General features: G+C 39.0%; 1 protein-coding gene across 9 annotated transcripts in view; it reads right to left on the reverse strand.

Annotated features, from left to right (window-relative positions):
- LOC126199362 (MIT domain-containing protein 1-like) overlaps nucleotides 1–22948 on the reverse strand; it is a 103764-nt gene that overhangs the window by 13405 nt on the left and 67411 nt on the right. For 7 of the 9 annotated variants that reach the window (XR_007540156.1, XM_049936242.1, XM_049936241.1 and 4 more), the window contains one exon: nucleotides 4381–4535. Coding sequence is in view for 7 of the 9 variants with exons in the window: in XM_049936242.1 (XP_049792199.1) it covers nucleotides 4391–4535 (145 nt within the window). In the remaining 2 variants the exon portion in view is untranslated. Of the gene's footprint in view, nucleotides 1–4380; nucleotides 4536–21449; nucleotides 21555–22948 lie in introns of those variants that run through there. The other 2 variants (XM_049936245.1, XM_049936246.1) reach the window with 2 other exon arrangements.

Here is a 22948-nt window from a genome sequence, read left to right on the forward strand (position 1 = left end):
AAAATGATCTTACAGTTTTCGCTGCCACACGGTTGGGCAAGTGGTTGGTGAGGGGTGGTGTGGATAGGCACGTTTCACAGCCTACACATGGGACATTTGTAGTAGCCATGGAGCAGTGGTCAGTTGAGCATTGCACATTTGTTGTCAAGACGTTTTTTTAAAAGTGGTGATTCCTGTGTTGCTTGTGCAGCAGCAGTTCCATAGGTATTTTAATTTAAGTATGCGAGGAAAAGTTCTGACATGCAACACAATTATGCTGTGGGTGAGTTCAGAGCTACCAGTTCAGTGTTGAAACAGAAGTTGGCAGGCCATCCAAGGACAGCCCGGACACCAGAGAATATCGATAGAGTGAGAGCTGTGGAAGCTAGTCCTCAGGGATGACCCTTAAACAAGCTGCTGCTTTGCATATGTCTGACCGCACGGTAAGATGAATTTTGTGGTTTGATCTGCATTTCCATCCATACAAAATGGCTATTGTTCAGCAGTTAAAGCCCAATGACTATGTGAAGCGAAAAGCATTTTCAGAGCAAATTACTGATTTGATGATATATTTAAAAAAATTTCATGATGAATGATGAGGTGCATTTTCATCTGGATGGTTATGTGAACAAACTGAACTTTCATTATTGGTCAGCTACAAATCCTGAAGAACTGCATAGTCCTAAGGTCACTGTGTGGCGTGGTGTAACAAAAACTTGTCACTGGGCCATACTTCTTTGAAGAGGGTGGTCAAACTGTTATGGTCAATTTGCAACATTATATGTTGATATTACAAAACTTCCTGATCCCTGAACTTTGGAGAAAATGCTTAGTGCACAGTAGAATGTGGTTCCAGCAGGAAGGGGCAACTGCCCGTACAGCCAACAAGGTGATGGACTTTTTGAAAAGTAAGTTTCATGGCCGAGTAATCTCATGTTTCCGGGATATTGCATGGCCAGCACACTCCTTTGATCTAAGTACTTGTAATTTTTTCTTCTGATCAAGAGCCGACACAAACAAGCCCTGCACATTGGGAGAACTTAAGGTGGCCATAACTCAAGAAATCGCCAACCTGCCTTCTGCAATGTTAGGGAAGGTATTTGACAGTTTTGGTGCGAGATTAGAAGAGTGCTTCATCAAAGAAGGGCACCATTTGAAGGATGTCATTTTCAAATCTTAAACTGATGAAATTGCTTGTTCCAGTGTTGTTTTCTTTAATTTCCAATAAAACATTTTTATCACTGTTAATATTTGTGTTATTTGTACTTTTAAACTGTCAGATCATTTTGCCGCTCCCTATATATGTGTTTTATACCTGGAAAACGCACTTGATAATGTGTCTTGGGATAAGCCTGCAGCTATAATCTGGGAAAAGAGAGCGACTGGAAAACTGGATGACTTTATATTATATTATATTATATTATACACTCCTGGAAATGGAAAAAAGAACACATTGACACCGGTGTGTCAGACCCACCATACTTGCTCCGGACACTGCGAGAGGGCTGTACAAGCAATGATCACATGCACGGCACAGCGGACACACCAGGATCCGCGGTGTTGGCCGTCGAATGGCGCTAGCTGCGCAGCATTTGTGCACCGCCGCCGTCAGTGTCAGCCAGTTTGCCATGGCATACGGAGCTCCATCGCAGTCTTTAACACTGGTAGCATGCCGCGACAGCGTGGACGTGAACCGTATGTGCAGTTGACGGACTTTGAGCGAGGGCGTATAGTGGGCATGCGGGAGGCCGGGTGGACGTACCGCCGAATTGCTCAACACGTGGGGCGTGAGGTCTCCACAGTACATCGATGTTGTCGCCAGTGGTCGGCGGAAGGTGCACGTGCCCGTCGACCTGGGACTGGACCGCAGCGACGCACGGATGCACGCCAAGACCGTAGGATCCTACGCAGTGCCGTAGGGGACCGCACCGCCACTTCCCAGCAAATTAGGGACACTGTTGCTCCTGGGGTATCGGCGAGGACCATTCGCAACCGTCTCCATGAAGCTGGGCTACGGTCCCGCACACCGTTAGGCCGTCTTCCGCTCACGCCCCAACATCGTGCAGCCCGCCTCCAGTGGTGTCGCGACAGGCGTGAATGGAGGGACGAATGGAGACGTGTCGTCTTCAGCGATGAGAGTCGCTTATGCCTTGGTGCCAATGATGGTCGTATGCGTGTTTGGCGCCGTGCAGGTGAGCGCCACAATCAGGACTGCATACGACCGAGGCACACAGGGCCAACACCCGGCATCATGGTGTGGGGAGCAATCTCCTACACTGGCCGTACACCACTGGTGATCGTCGAGGGGACACTGAATAGTGCACGGTACATCCAAACCATCATCGAACCCATCGTTCTACCATTCCTAGACCGGCGAGGGAACTTGCTGTTCCAACAGGACAATGCACGTCCGCATGTATCCCGTGCCACCCAACGTGCTCTAGAAGGTGTAAGTCAACTACCCTGGCCAGCAAGATCTCCGGATCTGTCCCCCATTGAGCATGTTTGGGACTGGATGAAGCGTCGTCTCACGCGGTCTGCACGTCCGGCACGAACGCTGGTCCAACTGAGGCGCCAGGTGGAAATGGCATGGCAAGCCGTTCCACAGGACTACATCCAGCATCTCTACGATCGTCTCCATGGGAGAATAGCAGCCTGCATTGCTGCGAAAGGTGGATATACACTGTACTAGTGCCGACATTGTGCATGCTCTGTTGCCTGTGTCTATGTGCCTGTGGTTCTGTCAGTGTGATCATGTGATGTATCTGACCCCAGGAATGTGTCAATAAAGTTTCCCCTTCCTGGGACAATGAATTCACGGTGTTCTTATTTCAATTTCCAGGAGTGTATTTTAATAAGGAAGCACTGATGGAGGCAAAAGTAGCACCTGGCTAGGACTGTAAAAAGGAGTAAGACAAGGCTATTGTCTGTCCCGTATTCTTTTCAATCTGTACTTAAAAAAATTATTGACCATTACCCACTGAGTGACAAGTGCTTAACAGTCAGAGGATGAAAAATACGATGTTTGAGATTAGCAAATGATATGGTCCTTCTAGCAACAGATGAAAAAGAATTACAGGATATAGTGTATTCCATTGAAGCTAACAGAAAGATTTACAGAATGAATACCAGTACTATGATGAATGGAGAAATATTAGAACATGTGCATTGCCGTGAACATCTAGGAAGCAGGATACAAACTTTCTAAAAGAGTAAACCAACATTAGACTGTTTTTTACTGTATTTATCTTCTACACTTTCTAGATTTCTGTTTTTATGCTGTTATCAAATACAATTATGAAAGATGTTAGAAAAATGACATAATAATGGTCTAACAACATTTAGCATTGTACTTGATAATGGCATAAATTTGAAATCTAGAGAGCACAGAAAATAAATATAGTAGAACACAGTCAAATGATGGTTTAGTCTTTTAAAAAGTACTGTGTGACTGTGGCTCAACACCATTGAAAACTTTTTAGGATAGAAACTGACTGGAAGAACAGCACAGAAAACCAGGATAACAATAGTGAAAGAGGCATTTTGTAAGAAAAGGAAAACTTTTGTAACAATATGGACAAAGACTTGAGGAAAATATTAGTAAAATGTTTTGTATGGAGTGTTCTCCTGTATGGTGCTGAAACATGGACACTATGGAAGAAAGCTAAAGCAAAGCTGCAGGCCTTTGAGATGTGGAAGATGGAAAGAATAAGAGTGAAAAATGAAGAGGTACAAAGATGACTGGAAGACTAAAGACAATACTTGAATGTAATAAAAGGAAACTGGATTGGACATATATTGAGAAAGAAGGAACATCTTGTAAAAACAGTCTTGGAAGGGTAGGTGGATGGGAAGGGAAGCTGAAGGAGGAAGAGATTTCACATCCTGGGTATTGTGGTGGAAGGAAGCAATGGATCATAGGAGGAAGCTGCTAATGCAGCTGAGAACTGATGACGACGATGATGATGATGATGATGATGAGATTCTTCTGTGTTTCACACCTTTGTCTTCAAGTGGTAAATCACACAGTTACAGATGTGAAATCAATGAGGAACACAGATGCCTTTTCACAGCAATTGGAAAACTGAAAACCAGGTTATATTTTGACTTCTGAGGAAAAGATAAAATATAACCTAGTTCCCTCTTGGTTTGCTCCCGTGCAAAAGCAGCTGTGCTCCCCACCAATACCATAAGGAAACTACACAATTTTCCACCAAAAGATGATGGTGTGAACCACTGAAATGTGCAGTGCTAAAATAAATACACAAATGATACAAAAATGTTTCATTTGTGTTTAATAAATTAACAGTAAGGGACAGTTAGCATTAAACCATTTTTCTGCCAGGAAGCTGCAATAAATTTTATAATAAGGTTGGAAGGAAATTACGGTACAAATCTTACCATTTAGCTTTTATTTCTTTGAATGATAAATGTCAACTGTGGTCTGGTAGCAATATCTGAAGTCAAGTTCAAAGTTCCCAACTGCAAATTTATTTTCTGGTGGTTTGAAATAGTCAAGTCCTCGACCAATTTTAATGATCCACCCATTGTCCAATCTGAAACAGAACAGCACAAGTACAGTGTGAGTACAAAGTTAGCTAAAAATAAATATTTTATTTTGCCTTTTTATAAAAATTGGTGGTGATGCATTGTGCGGCACTGTCATCATTCATGTAATTTATTTGTTCAGTTTTTGTATTGGGCACCTCATTAGTGGCACAATGTTGTAGAATACTTAATAATATGCATACAGTATAATGTACTGAATGACAATAAAACATGAAATGTCAGAATGAAAATAACAAGAATATGATATGATAAAGTTAGTGACTGAAATTAGAGAAAGCAAATCAAAATTTTGACATTTTCATCTCCACTATCTGCTGTTATCCTCAACACAAAAGTTTCAGAGCTCTGACATCTAAAGGGATCTGTAACATGATACTTTCAGATCAGATTCTTACTGATATAAACCTCCAAGAATTTAGAATATTCTCTTTCATTTATTCATTTTCCTTCATGCATTATTATTAACAGTGTATCACACTTTGGGCTGTATGTAATTGCAAGTACTGTATTTTATCTAAGTTCCAGTTTCAGAGAAACAGTAAACACTCCTCAAGAAAATTTTCTTTGCACTTCCAACTGTTGAAGTCTATTAGACGTTGTTATAATACTTGCAACATCAGTGAAGTGAACTATTTTTGCTTCTTTGATATACCATGGCAACTAATTTATGTATAACAAGAATGTGAACCATAGACCTTGTTGTGGTGTGGTGGCTTGTGTGTCTCAACGCATACCCGAACCCTAGGTGCAACCACAGTGGAGAGAGATCTGTTGAGAGGCCAGAAAAACATGTAGTGACTAAAGAGGGGCAGCAGCCTTTGGGCAACAGTCTATATGACTAACTGATATGGCCCGGTAACATCAACCAACACAGCCTTGCTGTGCTGGTAATGCGAATAGCCTAAAGCAATGGAAGACTACACTCACTATCTTCACCAAGGGCATGCAGCTCTACTGTATGACTGAATGATGATGGTATTCTCTTGAAGAAAATATTCTGGAGGTAAAATAGTACTCCATTTGGATCTCCAGTTAATACAGTATCATATCCAAGACAGACACAAAAGGAACACCTGCCACAGTAGTACAAGTTTATATGTCAACTATCTCTGGAGATGATGAAGAGACTGAAACAAAAATGTATCATGAGACAAAAGGATGAGTTAAAGGAGCGAAAAATTTACCTGAGATGAGGGACTGGAATTTGATGGCAGGAAAAGGAAGAGAAGGAAAAATAGGTAAATATGGACTGGAGGAGAGGAATGAAAGAGGAAGCTGCTTGCTAGAATTTAGCGCAAAGCGTAATTTGATAATCACTAACACATAGTTTAACACATTCAACACTGCTATCTCTCCTTTTCAATTGCTTAGGTGAACCAGCAATTTTCTAGCAAATGTAAAGAATAATTACATAGCAGTCAAGCATCTTAAGGCACACATCTAGCATAATTTTAAACTTCTTACTTTATAAATTAGGAAATTTGCTTATATATATATATATATATATATATATATATATATATATATATATATATATATATATATACACACACATTCCACGTGGAAAAATATATCTAAAAAGAAAGATGATGAGACTTACCAAACAAAAGCGCTGGCAGGTCGATAGACACACAAACAAACACAAATATACACACAAAATTCAAGCTTTCGCAACAAACTGTTGTCTGCTTGTGTCTGTATGTGTGGATGGATATGTGTGTGTGTGCGAGTGTATACCTGTCCTTTTTTCCCCCTAAGGTAAGTCTTTCCGCTCCCGGGATTGGAATGACTCCTTATCCTCTCCCTTAAAACCCACATCCTTTCGTCTTTCCCTCTCCTTCCCCTCTTTCCTGATGAGGCAACAGTTTGTTGCGAAAGCTTGAATTTTGTGTGTATATTTGTGTTTGTTTGTGTGTCTATCGACCTGCCAGCGCTTTTGTTTGGTAAGTCTCATCATCTTTCTTTTTATATATATATATATATATATATATATATATATATATATATATATATATATATATATATATAATAGAGGGAAACATTCCACGTAGGAAAAATATATCTAAAAACAAAGGTGATGTGACTTACCAAATGAAAGTGCTGGCAGGTCGACAGACACACAAACAAACACAAACATACACACAAAATTCAAGCTTTCGCAACAAACTGTTGCCTCATCAGGAAAGAGGGAAGGAGAGGGAAAGACGAAAGGATGTGGGTTTTAAGGGAGAGGGTAAGGAGTCATTCCAATCCCGGGAGCGGAAAGACATACCTTAGGGGGGAAAAAGGACGGGTATAGATATATTTTTCCTACGTGGAATGTTTCCCTCTATTATATATAGAATGTTTCCCTCTATTATAACCATATATATATATATATATATATATATATATATATATATATATATATATATATATATATGTTCAGATCAGTACTGGTTCGTTAGCATTTCCTAAAACAAGGAAACAACTCCCCCCCCCCTCCCCCTCCCCCCAGAAACATTTGCTCACAAAGATATTGATGAGACATAAAAAAAAATATCAGAAGTGCATATTTATTTCATATGTTATAACAAAAAATTATTACATGTAATTTATATGTAATTTTCTTCCTAATGGTAGTCTTGAAAACATTGCAGTATGCAAAACCCATCATTGCAGGCTTTGAACAACCCTTTGCTTCCTTTCCTTATCCACCTGCCAGTCTCTGTCTTTACTTTGTTGGAGCTAACCTCATAATAGCATGTGGCATTTCTTTGTTGGCAGTGGAGGATCTATTCCGGAAAATGGTGACCAAAACTTCTATCTAGGCTAGCGGCTGTTGTTGATTCCAATGATCAAACGTCTCCTTCTGCAGCTTCTTTTATAAATTTCACTAGATAGTACTTCTGCTTGGTGACACCCTTATACAAAATAAAATGATTCACAGCAGACATTAGGAAAACATGAAAGAATAGTTTTTTTCCACCACTTGACTGTTTTGGTTGCAAATGGGTAGCAGCTGTAAAGCTGATTGATGCCCTACACCAGTCTAGTTCATGTTATAATCTATGCCAATATTCAGCTTTACTGTTCTTGTAAAACCTTCTTTTGAACATACAGAAACCTCTTTGGTAGTTGCCTGATGTTTTGTGGAGAGTCAACACACATCACATTTACTTTTGCATTGGATCTCTAGAATAGGTCCCTTCACAAAAAAATGAAAATTCATTTTGCTTCAGCTTCCTTGTTTTGAAACTTATTGGTAGGCCCTTTCTGTTCTTCATGACAGTTCAGCCAGCTAGTGTCTGATGTTGCTACAAAATGTTCAGTAAAGGCACACTTGTAAATTAACTCCTGTTGCATCTAGTGGACAAAATATGAACTGCTATGGCTATCTTACAAGTGTCAGTTATGCAGCAAGTGGTAGAAACACATTTCAGTGAATGGAAAACCTACACCTGTATGGGACACAGGCACTGTCCACATGGCTGATAAATGTGTGCCCATATTGCATAGGGGCATAGTGCTGAATGTGTTAAGAATCATGAAAGAAGGTTCTATATGTGGACCTAGAGAAACTGAAAAGTTTCAGTAACACAGAGATTCTGGAAACAGATTTTAAACTGTTACACATTTCTGGTGGTGTATGTGGACTGTGAACACAATTTATTGGTTATGAACTGTAGACTAAAACTGAAGAAATTGCAAAAAGGTAGGAAATTAAGGAGATAGGATGTGGGTAAGCTGAAAGAACCAAAAGTAGTTGAGAGTTTTGATGGAGCATTAGGCAACAACTGACTGAAACAGAGGAAAGGAATACAGTGGAAGATGAGTGGGTTGCTTTGAGAGATGAAATAGTGAAAGCCTAAAAGAAATCCTTGGATTTCACTGGAGATACTGAATTTAATTGATGAAAGGAGAAAATGCTGCAACTGAAGCTGGTGAAAGGGAATACAAAGTCTAAAAAATGAGATTTACAGGAACTGCAAAAAAGGCCAAATGGGAATGGCTATAGGACAAATTAATGAGAAGCCACTGTATTAACATCAAGAACTCAGATGGAAAACCAATATGAAACAAAAATCAGAAATCTGAAAGATGGAGTGAATATATAAAGGGCCATACTAGGGAAATGCACTTGAAGGCAACATTATAGAATAGAAAGAGGATTTAGATACATATGAAATGGGGGACTGTGAGAAGAATTTGACAGAGCACTGAAAGATCTAAGTTGAAAAAATGTCAATGGAGCAGATGACATTAATTTAGAATTACTGACATCCTTGAGATAGCCAGACATAAAAAATCTATTCTACCTGTTGTGCAAGATGTAGACATAGGCAAAATACTCTCAGACTTAAAGAAGAATGTAATAATCCCAATTCCAAAGAAAGCAGGTGCTGACAGGAGTAAATATTACTGAACTATCAGTTTAATAATTTAGGATTGCAGAGAAGAAGAATGGAAAAAGTGGTAGAAGCCAACCTTGAGGAAGATAATCTTGGGTTCTGGAGAAATGTAGGAACATGCAAGGCAATACTGATGCTTTCATTTTTCTTAGAAGATAAGTTAAGGAAGGGAAAACCTACGCTTATAATATTTGTAGGCCTAGAGAAACCTTTTGACAATGTTGACTGGAATACACTCCTTGAAATTCTGAGGCTAGCAGGAGTAGAAGCCTATTTACGACTTGTACCGACATCACGCAGCGGTTATAAGAGTTGAGGGGCATGAAAGGGAAGCAGTGGTTGAGAAGGGAGTAAGACAGAATTTTAGCCTACCCCCAGTGTTATGCCATCTGTGCATTGAGCTAGCAGTAAACTAAACCATTTTGTTATGGACTTAAAGTTCGAGGAATTGGAAGAACAGCTGAACAGAATGGACAGTGTCATGAAAGGAGGATATAAGATGAACATCAACAAAAGCAAAACAAGGTTAATGGAATGTGGTCATATTAAATCAGGTGACACTGAGAGACTCAGATTAGGAAACAAGAGACTAAAGGAGTAGTAGGTGAGTTTTGCTATTTGGGCAGTAAAAAATCTGATGTTGGCTGAATTAGAGAGGATATAAAATATAGACTGGCAATAGTGAGGAAAGTGTTTCTGAAGAAGAGAAATCTGTTATCATTGAATGTAGATGTAGATTAGAATAGATTTACTTTCATTCCAATTGATCTGTAGTGAGGAGGTCCTCCAGGATGTAGAACATGTCAGAAAAACAATAATACATGACAAATATTTACAACTCAAACAAATAAGCTGATGTACCATTCCACAGGTCACAAGTGGAATGATCATTATTTTTTTTAATGAACAGTATATGAAAGAATCATTTTACAAACACTAATGCACATTGCAAACAGGGATTTGTTAAGATGCTTCAGCAGTTCTGTGGTGTGCTCCTCCCAGTTGAATTTATCATCAAGCTGTAATCCCAAGAATTTAACTCTGCCCACTTCTTCTATCTGCTTTTCATAGTATGTTAGGCATATACTCATGGGACACCCCTTACAAGTTCTGAACTGCATTTAGTGTGTTTTTTCAAAGTTTAGTAACAAAGAATTGGCTAGGAACCAGTGATTAATGCTCACAAATATTTAATAGCCGATCTTTCTAAGACTACATTTGATTTGCTATTTATTGAAATGTTTGTATCATCGGCAAACAAAACGAACTTGGTATCTGGTAATGTTACTGATGAAAGGTCATTGATATACACCAGAAAAAGTAAGGGCCCTAAAATGGAACCTTGTGGGACCCCACATGTAATTAGTTCCCAGTTGGATGATGCCTGATAGCTTAATACATGCCTCTTTCCTAATAACACCCTTTGTTTCCTGCCAGAGATATAAGATTTGAACCGTTTTGCAGCATTTCCTGTTACACCATACTATTCTAATTTACTTAAAAGGATATTGTGATTTACACAGTCAAATGCCTTTGACAGATCACAAAATAAACCAGTTGCTTGCAATATTTTGTCTAATGAATTAAGCACATTTTCACTGTATGTGTAGATAGCCTTCTCAATATCAGAATCCTTTAGAAATCCAAACTGCGACTTTGACAGTATGTTATTTGAGGTAAGATGGTTATAAAGCCGATTGTTGATTACTTTTTCTAAAATTTTTGAGAATGCTGGCAAAAGTGAAATGGGATGGAAATTTGATGCTATTTCTTTGCCACTTCTTAAATTGTGGCTTAACTTTAGCATATTTCAACCATTCAGGAAATATTCCACTTATAATGACTGGTTACACAGATAGCTTAATATGTTACTTTACTCAGAATCACATTCTTTGATTAACTTTGTTGATATTTCATCATACCCACTAGATGTTTTAGATTTAAAAGATTTTATGATGGACATTATTTCTGCTGGGTTAGTGAGGGTCAAATTCATATTATGGAAGTTACTTGAAATGTCTGGTCTGAGATATTCCATAGCAGCATCTACAAAACCTGACAACCCCATCTTTTCACTAACAGTTATAAAATGTTTGTTAAAAAGTTCTGCAACACTATACAAATCTGTCACCCATGTATGATTTACTCTTAATGCTTTTTGTCCCTCTTCATGTCTGGTTCTACCGGTCTCCTCCTTCACTATATCACATATTGTCTTTGTTTTGTTATCTGACATGATTGTCTTTTCCTTGTAATATATTTGCTTTGATGTCCATATTACAGTGTTTAATATTTTGCAGTATTTCTTGTAATGTGCTATAGCATCAACATCAGAACTGTTTCGGATTGACAGATACAGTTTTCTTTTTGTTTTACAAGATACCCCTATTCCTTCCATGGCTTCTTCGTAGACTTTGCTCTAACCTTGGTTAGTTTCGGGGGAAAACTGTTCAAATAAGGTAAGCACTTTATTAGCAAAAGTGTTATGTTTTTCATTCATGCCATGAGCACTGTAAACATCAGTCCAGTGAATGTCTCTGAGGAGTGTCCTAAAATAATCAATTTTTGGCTTATTGATTAACCTCTTGAGCTCAGATTTAACAGATTTTATATCTTGTTAAGTATTAACATTTAACAGAAGGAACTGCGTGTCATGGTCTCAGAGGCCATTGGCATTAAGAAGTCTTTACTGAAGGTATGTGTCTGAGTGTAGTCTTGTATGGCAGTGAAATGTGGACAATAAACACTTTAGATAAGAAGAGAACAGAAGCTTTTGATGTGTGCCCTTACAGAAGAATGCTGAAGATTAGATGGTTAGATCGTGTAACTAATGGGAGGTACTGAATAGAACTGGATCGAAAGAAAATTGTGAAGCAACTTGATTAAATGAAGGGGCTGATTGATATGACACATTTTGTGACATCAAGGGGTACTGGAGGGAAAGTGAGTGAGTGAGTGAGTGAGTGAGTGTGTGTGTGTGTGTGTGTGTGTGTGTGTGTGTGTGTGTGTGTTTGTGTGTGTGTGTGTGTGGAAGGGGGGGGGGCAATTATAGAGGAAATCAAGAGATGAACACAGTATGCAGGTTCAAAAGGATGTAGGTTGCAGCACTTATTCGGAGATAAAGAGTTTGCATAGGATAGAGTGCCATGGAGAGCAACATCGAACTAGTCTTCGGACTGAAGACCACAACACAACAAGAACAAAAGAGGATCTTATATTGATCCCTGTGGTACAAATGCAGTGCTTATTCCTTACTTTGAAGAGGCTGTTTCATTGTTCACACTCCTTGGGTTTCTTAATGTGGCCCTCTGCATGCTTTTAGTTGAGATGAAAACCAGTTTCCAGAAAGATATCCTCTGACACCATAATATTTGAGCTTCTCAAATGCTTTTGACAAACTTATAGAAGTTCAGAGCCTAACTGCCAATGAAGTATTTTTGTGTTGCATTTGTTCCACTGTAAGGCAAGTAAAGTTGTGCACAAGCCAACGGTTGGTTTGAACATTGCAGTGCTTTATTAAGCATGGTGGTTTGCTCTAGACTTCCTCCCACCTCTGAATTGACTAATACAGCCAGTTAAGAGGAGACCTGCAGTTCAGCATTTACTCCAAAAACATGGCACAACTTGACTTTCTCATCGTGAGAGATGAAAGAAGCAATAAGTAACAGAAAAAAATTATAGAACCAACATGTGATTGAATGCAGAACTTTTGGCTTTCTGATCTGGAACTTAACCCACTGCAGCACTGAAGCGCATTTATGTACAATCCATTAATAAATTATTTCTCAAATAAAAACTGCACTTAGTCAAGGACAGTAAACACAGAAAATACAATGGCATTCTAAGTTATTCATTATTTAACTCACAAATACTTTATTTGCAAATAAATTTGTTTGAATGATCTACTTACTTGAATAATTATCTAGATAGAAATTTATTTGACTAATACTCGTCTCTGCTTTACCTCCACACCTGTGCTTTCTTCCTCTTTCTGTTCACTGCAGTTCATATTATCAACAGTACCAATCCTATTAGTCCATTTACTTGATTTATGCACAACAGCCTACAGTGAAGATATTGAATTTTTTTGTCAATTATAAACAAATTTGACAATTATAATCAGTTGTTATGCTCATCGGTATACATCTGTTTCATTTGTTCTGTCCAAAATGTTTCTCAGTGTCAGTACAAGTTTAGCAGCAAACTGAATATGAACATGATTTCATCAGCTACTCTTTCATGCAAATTTACAGGTCCCAGCTAAATCAGTGACCTTCAGTTTTCAATTATCACTTTAATGTTTGTTATATATGATCACACCCAATCAGTGTGGTAATACTTCATGAATCTCAGGTATATAACATCCACTTCCCTCCATAGAAAACATGGAAAATAAAAAGCTAAAAGGAAATTCCAATTTTAAGCATATTTCCATGCATGCAGAGCCCATTAGTGCCACTACATTGTGATGAAGCTGTATTGAGTCTATGTTTCTGTAGCCATGTGGCAGGGGCAGTCAATGACAGCACACCTCTCAATGACTGCGAGCTGCCAGCTCCATGATTCTGCAATGCATGCAAGTGAGTTATGGCAAGTCAGTGCTGCTCATGTGGTTTCACCATGCAGATGGATTGCTCTAGTTTAGAATCTATTAACCAGTTGTCAAATGATTTCCTCCTGGTCAAAACTAATAGTTCAAAGAAAGTGAAACTTCTACAGAAGTCAAAAAAATTGGGTGACTATGACATAGTTGTTGAGATGCACACCTTCCTTAGTCAGGCAAGTGTGTTGTCACAGCCCTTGGTGGAAGTATGAACGTTGTTCTATAATCAGGGACAGGAGGGCGGCTATGTGAAGGTTGAATCAGTGCCCTTCGGATGAGAATCTTGCAACCATTTGGATGGCGAGGACAAAGGAAAAGAATTCCTGAACTACATCAACAGGTCCATACACACACGTAAAGTATGAGAAGCCATTAGGAGGTTTTCCAGGTGGAACTCATGACCATCAATAGCAGCTACATGAGAACATGGGTGCCTCATAGTGTTGCTGGGAAACGTCACTTGGACATTGGCTGAATCTTATAAGAACATTATGACTGATTATGGTTAGGATCCAGGTTTTTGATATTATCAGGCAACACTGGAAAGGGTTGGTCTTGATTTCCATTCCACCAATATGGAGGAATACAACTCTTTCTTCTTTGGGAGTTGGAATCTGCATAGCTCATGACACTGTGCCTGGTCACAACCTGATAATGTACAGCATGTTAAATCAGTTGAACGAGCAGTCAAAGGACATCCTATTTCAGCTTTTCAATGAAATTTGGATGACAGGAATATTTTCCAACTTGGGGAAAGAAACTGTTTTAGTCCTGATTTTAAAACTGGGGAAGAATCACACTAACGCAAGTGGTTATCAGAGTATAAGTATCACTAGCTGCATAGGTAAGCCATTTGAGTGTATGGTCAACTGGTGCCTAGTGTGGGTTCTCGAAACTAGGTTGGTTCTTGAAACCAGGTCACTACTAAGTCACCCCCAGTGCAGGTTCACATTCGATAACTTCACCCTACTAGAAACAGCAGTTAACATGCTTCCTTATGTAAATAGCACCTTGCTGGTGTATTTGGAAAAGGGCTATGACACTACCTGGAGGCAAAATATTTTGTTGGAGCTGTGTGATTGGGTTTTCCTTAGATGTCTCCCCACTTTCCTACAGTCCCTCCTCTCAGAAATATATTTCAGATTCAGGATCAGGAAATTCCTGTCTGACTATTTTAAGCAGGGAAACAGCATCCCTCAATGGGGTGTTTTAAGTGTAATGGCATTTGCCATTGCGATAAACAGTATTAGGTGCACAGTAAGGATTTCATTATTCCTGGGCATTTTCTTCATCTTATGTACATGCTCCAAGCTTTTTAATCATTCCCTATGTTTTTAATCTATCTGTTTCGAAACTGGGGTATCTTGTTTTCACTTTTTAGGAGAAGGTGAAATATCTGGGACCTACTTTTGATAAATGATTTACATGGCTGCCACACCTTACAGAAATCAAATTACAGTGCCTCAATGCTTTAAACATCCTCAAATGTGTCAGTCAAGTCTTGGGGTGCCGACAGGGCACATCTGCTCCTATTTTATAAAGTTTCATGTAACCCCGGCTTGAACACGGCTGCAAATTTTATGGATCAGTAAAGTCTTCACACCTCAAAATGATGCTGGATGGGGTTCACAAGGATGGTATTAAGCTGTCAATAGGGGTTTACCACATGAGTCCAATTACTAACTTGTGTGCAGAGGTTGAGGAGTCTCCACTGTCTGGGAGGTCTCTTTCCTGAGGTATGCCGAGCATATCAATACATGCTCTTTCTGTTCCAAAAACACCAGCATCCATCCCTATTGCTGACATGCCACTGGAATGTCTGTTCCATAACTGTCCATGAGCAATGAGGTCATTTGGGATCCATGTAAGGGAGAGCCTTGAGGTGTTATATGTGGACAGCATTAAGGTCCAAAGCCAGGGTTGGAGTAGGGAATCCCCTTGGCTACTAAAGAGGCCCAGGTTACTTTTTGAACTGACTGGATAAAGGGTGATCTACACACCAGATTATATTTTCAAAATTAAATTTTACATTGTTTTAAACCATCACCAGGATTTTATTAATATCTACACTGTTGTGTCTACGCAGGGGGACTTTGTCAGCTGCTCCATCATTTTCCCTGAATTTGTTCTTAGGATAGGGCTCCCAGGGCAGTTTTCTGTTTATTATGCAGAGGGTGCTGGGGCAGTTGAGATGGAATTGTGGCAAGAATTTCATCTGCCCAGATCCACACAGCACATTTTTTGCTATTGATCAGATTTACTCAGTTGATAGCTTGGTGCAACAAGTCCTTGTCTTGCAAAAGCAGCAAAAACAAATAATTTTCTGCTAGGTTCTAGGGTACATAGGGATCCTGGGAAACGAACTCACTGATGTGGTTGCCAAGGGGCTCGCTCCCTTTGAACTCATGCTCACTGTTCAGTCTTCCTTTTACCACAAATGTGACCCAGAAGATCATGTGTTAGTGGGAGGCTCAGTGGTTGGAAGCAAGGAATAATAAGCTATGGTCAGTGAAATATTCAGGGTGACCACTGCTTACCTTCTTCCAGCCACGACAAATTGAAGAAGTAGGCCTTACAAGGCTTAGAGCTGGACATTTTCCATTGAGACATGGCTTTCTCTTATGTCGAGAGAAGCCACCACTGTCTCACAGATGTGGAACACAGCTGTCAATAAGACGTATTTTAATTGAGTGTGTTTTATGTGACAACCTGGGGCAGACCTGGACCTTCCTTAGGATCTGCCCTTTATTTTAAATGATAATGAGGTAAGTGTGGCTTAAGTTTTAAGATTTTTTTTGCTTATGTTTTAAGATTTTTTGTGATGTCAGGACTACTTCCCAAGATATTGGAAGTGAGATTTTAATGTTTCCCATTGGCCCCAATCTGGTTATTTTGCTGTGTTTTATCTGCATTTTATGGTACATATTTTATGAATCTCAAATGTCAGTTCTTTATTTTAAATTTTTGTTTGGCGATATAGCTTGGTTATAAAATGTATTGTTATTTTTAAATACAATTCACCACTTTCATGCAAGGGAGCTGATGACCTTGCCATTTAGTGCCCTACCAAACTAATCATCATCATTATCCAAATGGCTAAGGGAACCGAAATCTAGATGTCTTCCGGTATTTTAAAATGAATCATTCCTACCGCAGCATTGCCTTTATTATTATTATTTTTTTTTTTAACTTTCCAGAAAATTAAAACTGTGTGCCAGACTGGGGCTTGAACCTTGAACCCTTCTTTCATGGACAATATTCTTACTGACCGAGCTATGCAAGCTCAATTCGTGAGTGACTGAAATTCACAGGTTCTCTTCTGCTAACACCTCTCTCCCATTTTCCAAACTTCACAGAAACACTTCTACATACACTAAGTGATCAAAAGTAGCTGGACACCCCCAAAAACATGTTTTTCATGCTAGGTGCTTTGTGCTGCCACCTACTGCCAGGTACTCCATATCAGTGATCTCAGTAGTCATTAGACACTGTGAGAGAGCAGAATGGGGCGCTCCGCTGAACTCATGGACTTCAAACATGGTCAGGTGATTAGGTGACACTTGTGTCATACATCTCTAAGCAAGATTTTCACACTCATAAACATCCCTAGGTCCACTGTTTCTGATGTGATAGTGAAGTGGAAATGTGAAGGACACGTACAGCACAAAAGCATAGAGGCCAACCTTGTCTGTTGACTGACAGAGACCGCCAACAGTTGAAGAGGGTCATAATGTGTAATAGGCAGACATCTATCCAGACCGTTACACAGGAATTCCAAACTGCATCAGGATCCACTGCAATTACTATGACAGTGAGGCAGGAGGTGAGGAAACTTGGATTTCATCGTCGAGCAGCTGCTTGTAAGCCACACATCATGCCGGTAAATGCCAAATGCTGCCTCGCTTGGTGTAAGGAGTGTAAACATAGGACGATTGAACAGTGGAAAAACATTATTTGGAGTGACGAATCATGGTACACAATGTGGTGACCCGATGGCAGGGTGTGGGTATGACGAACACCCGATGAACGTTATTTGCCTGTGTGTGTAGTGCCAACAGTAAAATTCGGAGGTGGTGGTGTTATGGTGTGGTCGTGTTTTTCATGGAGGCAGCTTGCACCCCTTGTTGTTTTGCATGGCACTCCCACTGTTGAAGAGCATTCTGGGGATGGTGATTGCATCTTTCAACACGACTGAGCACCTTTTTGTAATGCACGGCCTGTGGCAGAGTAGTTACACGACAATAACATCCCTGTAATGGACTGGCCTGGGCAGAATCCTGACCTGAATCCTACATAACACCTTTGGGATGTTTTGGAATGCCGACTTCATGCAAGGCCTCAACGACCAACATCGATACCTCTCCTCAGTGCAGCACTCCATGAAGAATGGGCTGCCATTCCCCAAGAAACCTTCCAGCACCTGACTGAACATATGCCTGCAAGAGTGGAAGCTGTAAGCAAGGCTAAGGGTGGGCCAACACCATATTGAATTTCAGCATTACTGATGGAGGGTGCCACAAACTTATGTGTAGTTTTCAGCTAGGTGTCTGGATACTTTTGATCACATAGTGTAGCTTGCTGCGCTATCATTCCTAGCAGAAAGAGAAGTTACTTCAAAAGAGTGACTCAAATGTAGTGATGAAGCAAGCATTACCATTTTTATTTACAAAAATTATGTAATGGAACAGAATCAGACAAACAAAATGTGTCACAAGTACGGCCACTAAGATGCCATAGTTGTGCAAAACTGAGTAAGGCTTCCCAAAGTTTGTAGAGTACATAGGTGTGTTAGAAAAAGGAATTGATGAATATGTAATTAATTCATTTGGGGAATTAGTACTTGTGACTCGCATGACATGTTTGAGAGAGTCCTGGATGCTGGGGAGGTTACAGCAAGCAACCAAGGATTGCGGAACGGGTTGCTATTAACTCTGCGTTACACTGTGGGTTTGGGCCACTGAGGATCTGAGTCCAGAAAGTCATTAATAACTAACAATAAGAACACAAAAGAATATCTTACTAAATAATGATTCTTGTAACAGCATATTATCAGTTTCATGTTTTTTAATAGTTATCCTATCTGTGTCAGTGCTCAAGTTTGTGTTTTATGTGCACAATGATTCCACAAACAATCAATAAATGTAAACCGTATCACATAGCAGGAGCACTGAGTTGCATACAGGCACAATGGAAAGAATAGACATTCAAGCTATTGGACAAGAGAGTCATTCTTTGAAAATAGAATCCACACACACATTCACAAAAGCACAACTTCACACACGTAGCTACTTATCCAGCCACTGTGGCCCTGCTGTGGACTACAACAGCATCTGATGACAGCAGAAATCCGGTGAGATTCCTGTTCACATCAGACGTGGCTGCAGTCTGTAGTTGGATCACAGTGGCTGGAGAGAGTGGTAATGGGTGTGTTTTCTATTTCAGAAGAAGGACTCTTTCTTACCTGAAAGCTTAAATGTTTAGTCTTTTCATTGTACCTGCATGCGACTCAGCACCTCCTCTTTGTAGTGAGTAGCAATCCAGCCTTTTGTAATATTACTGTTATTCCATCCTGGACTTTCCATTGTTTGACAACCATTACCTGTATTTAATGAAAATGTGTGTGTGTGTGTGTGTGTGTGTGTGTGTGTGTTTATATATCACCCCCACTTCCACTTGATTGTGTTGATAACATTAATATAATGAGAGTCCTTCTTCCTTTAATTCTTTCTTTATGCCTGTTTAATATACTCATATAATCTCCCAGTTAATGAAAAAGATACAAAAATCTTTACACAGAACTGTGTACTTCACAATTCCAGTGGCGTTGTGTTTGGCTGTTGTGCACTTATGCAGATAGGAAGCAGCACTCGAGGCTGCAAATAGGTGAGAGCATTGTTGCTTGTGCATTCCCGATCAGGCATGCTGACTGCTGGGGAAAGGTCGTTCCTTTTTATTTATTCCACCTGTGTTGGGCTTAAGAACTGTGTACCATATTGTTGAATGTGATAACAGGTAGAATAAGATTATTATCCAGCTTCCAGCTATTTGATTCATTTTTCAGTTCTTTTGTTTTATAGAAAACTTTAACTATGGTGTTGCATCCCTAATAAATAAGTTCTGTGGCTGTAAGTGAACTTCAACACCTTAGGTTTCCACAGCTGTCTCACCACAAGAAAGTTACAACTAAGAAAGAGAGGTCACCCTACATCTGATATTCTAATATCTCAGTCACACATAAGCAACAATAAGAAATATATTCATAGCTTTAATTCTGAATGTTACCAATTGGAAAGTTGACTTTGTGGCTGTGAAAATTGTTTTTCTTTCTATGTCTACTGTTTGGAGATGATATAACACAGATAAAACACAGTTTTAGAAATATAAATAAAAAGAAAGAAAAAAATGAAATGCTTGAGACGTCAAATAACAATATTATGAAAAGGAAAGTTGCCACTCACCATATAGTGTAAATGCTGAGTTGCAGATAGGCACAACAAAAAGACTCTCACAATTAAAGCTTTTGGACATAGGGCCTTCGTCAACAACAGACAACAGACACACACATGCACACACTCACACAATGGAACTCACACACACAAATGAAGACTCAGGCAACTGAAAGCACACTGTAATAAGTATGCTGGTAATGTAGTTTCACTGTCACTTTTAGGAAATGAATGTATTCATGAGAAACTTAGTGAGACATATAGGCTTTCAATCAATGAGAATAATATAAATGTTAAAAAATACTGTGAATTTTTTTGCAAAATAATATATTGCATTTTCTTTTGTGGAAACTTCGAAACTCCCTTAACTGGACATGGTGAAACCAACTATTCAGTGAAGCCATCTAACTTAGATTCAGATTTGAAGAATGATTTAGAAATCAGTGCAGTCTTCCAAGGTGTTTCTAACACCATTCAGAATTGGATATTTCACCACCTGTTACAAATATACCAGGAGGAGATAAGGATGGAAATTAGAAAAGTGCCCTTTGTATCTGTCATTTGTAATGACAACAGATGTTTCAGAACATACTCAAATGATCCTTATTCTATGGTATGTACCGAATGGGGAAATATCTGAGCATTTTTTGGGACTCTTTGTTCTAGAACATAAAACTGTAGACGTCATAACTTATTTTTGAACAACTGGACATGATCCTTCAAGGAAAGAACACAAACTGATAGCTCAGACAACTTTGGTTGCGCAAATGTCGCAAAAGGCAAGGAACAGGAGTTGAAGTAAAAATAAAAGTAGTTTATAGTAATGCACATTTCACCCAACTGTTATGCACAATTTAATAATGAGATATGCATCAAGTATTACGTGACATAACACAAGAATATTTTCCTGTAACACTCTGGCTATTCGGACATTCTTCTTAAGATATACATAGACATCAACATCAAATGCAGATCAAACCACTACAGAAGTAACAGGAATTTTAAAATACCTGATTAATGATGATTTCAAGTTTTGTTTGGAGCTTTTGTAACATACTGTGTTGAAATAATTTACAATCAAATGCAGTCTCAAGAAATTAGTGTTTTCAATTAATAAATATGTAACAAATTTCAAAACTATTATTTTAGAATTAATAAATTCAAAGTGCTGTGAGAATCCTTCAAAGATACTCAAGCCAGAAGCTAGTGTGCAGTTATATATGTGCTGATACAATGAACCGATATTCATCCACTAAACACATTTTAGCTCCTAAGTTGTTAAACAAGAAAAGTTTCACTAGTTTTTTTTTTTAAAGGAAAAAAAAAAACTACAGATGACATAGTACTGACCAGTGAAGCATAAATCATCACTGACAAAGAAAAGCGTGAACTGCACTAAAAGTATTCTGCTGTAGGTATAATATTCCTGGTATGCAAATTAATCGAACCGCTGAAATTTACCTTCAAAAATAATCTATATGGTGTTCTTAGTGGGTCTATGAAACTGAGAAAATCCTCTTGACAGTTGCCATGACTACATCAGATGCAGAACATTGCTTTTCAGCACTGAAAAGAATAAAAACTTTTCTAAGAAACTCTATGAATTAAGAAGGACTAACTGCACTTGCAATGCTTTCCATGGAGAGAAATTTCCTTAGTTGTCTTCCAGAGATCAAGAAGAAAATTACTGATCTTTTCATGCAAATTGAAACAAGAAGAGTGGATTTAATTTTTAAATGCACATATCAAGCTTGAATTGTAACAATTTAGGTTAAAGTAACTAAAAAATATTTGATTTTCTTCTTTTATGCCAACTGACTGAGAGGTAGTGGCTCTGAGGTTGGAATGTGGACAAGGGATAAGAGTGTGGTGTGTTGACCCAATGCTACTCCATACTGCATCCGATCATGACTGCAGATGACATGGTGGCCGGTCAACTATTCATGATCTTCAGGGCCTGGTCTTGGGGTTTCCTTTTCCTTTCCTTTTACATCTATACTCTGCAAATGACTGTGAAGTCCATGGCAGAGGTTATGTCTCACTGTATCAGTTATTAGGATTTCTTCCCGCTTCATTCCCAAATGGAGTGCAGGAAGAATGATTTTGTAATTAATCATTTAACACTGGTAGGAAAAAATAACATAAAATAAAAATGATGGTAGCAGCTGGAATCAAACCCGAGCCGACCAATTGCCAGGTGGTGTGCACGATACATGAACTGTGCTCAACAATCCCCAATACTCTAGGCATAAATCTTTAGAGAGTATTTTACCTTTTCCTATGACCCACTAAGGCAAAATATCTAGGAACTTGAAAGGTGCATCTGTTTCTATTTACATAGTTTGGGCCAAATCAATGAGCCTCATCCCAGGTCTTCCTGTTGGAGTAGATCTATGTAACTCGTTCAATATCACTTTCTCCTCCAAAAATCTACTGGAAAAGAGACTATTTAGCAGACCATCTACAGAAAACACTTTTATACTAAATTTCCTCATACACTTGCTTTTTTATCACCATCTATAGTCTTTTGACTTGGAAGAGTAATAATCATAACTAAATTGAATATATTAATTTTAAATATGTAATTTGAACTGTTTAAATGTATTTAACTTTTATAATTAAAAGTTTAACATTGCAAGTGAGAGAAAGGGGGGAGGGGGATGGACAGAAAAATGATGGCGGCAGCAGCAGGAATTGAACTCAAATTGACAGATTGCCGGTCAGTGTACTTGACCACTTGGCCACTGCACCATTATGTCAACAGCTCCTCAAAAATCCCTCATACTCTATGCTTGTATAATACGTTACGTGCACTGTCAAAGACACATACTGACCTGTTGCTGTGAGCAATGTGGAAGGAATGACGTCACATGAGAGCATGAGTAGTCAAAAACAGACAGCTGTGTCCCTTCTCCGAGTTTATCATCATTTTCGTTCTCGGCACTGGTTTCTAATTATCA

The sequence above is a fragment of the Schistocerca nitens genome, chromosome 8, assembly GCF_023898315.1.
Source record: "Schistocerca nitens isolate TAMUIC-IGC-003100 chromosome 8, iqSchNite1.1, whole genome shotgun sequence".
Classification (NCBI taxonomy): Eukaryota; Metazoa; Arthropoda; class Insecta; order Orthoptera; family Acrididae; genus Schistocerca; species Schistocerca nitens.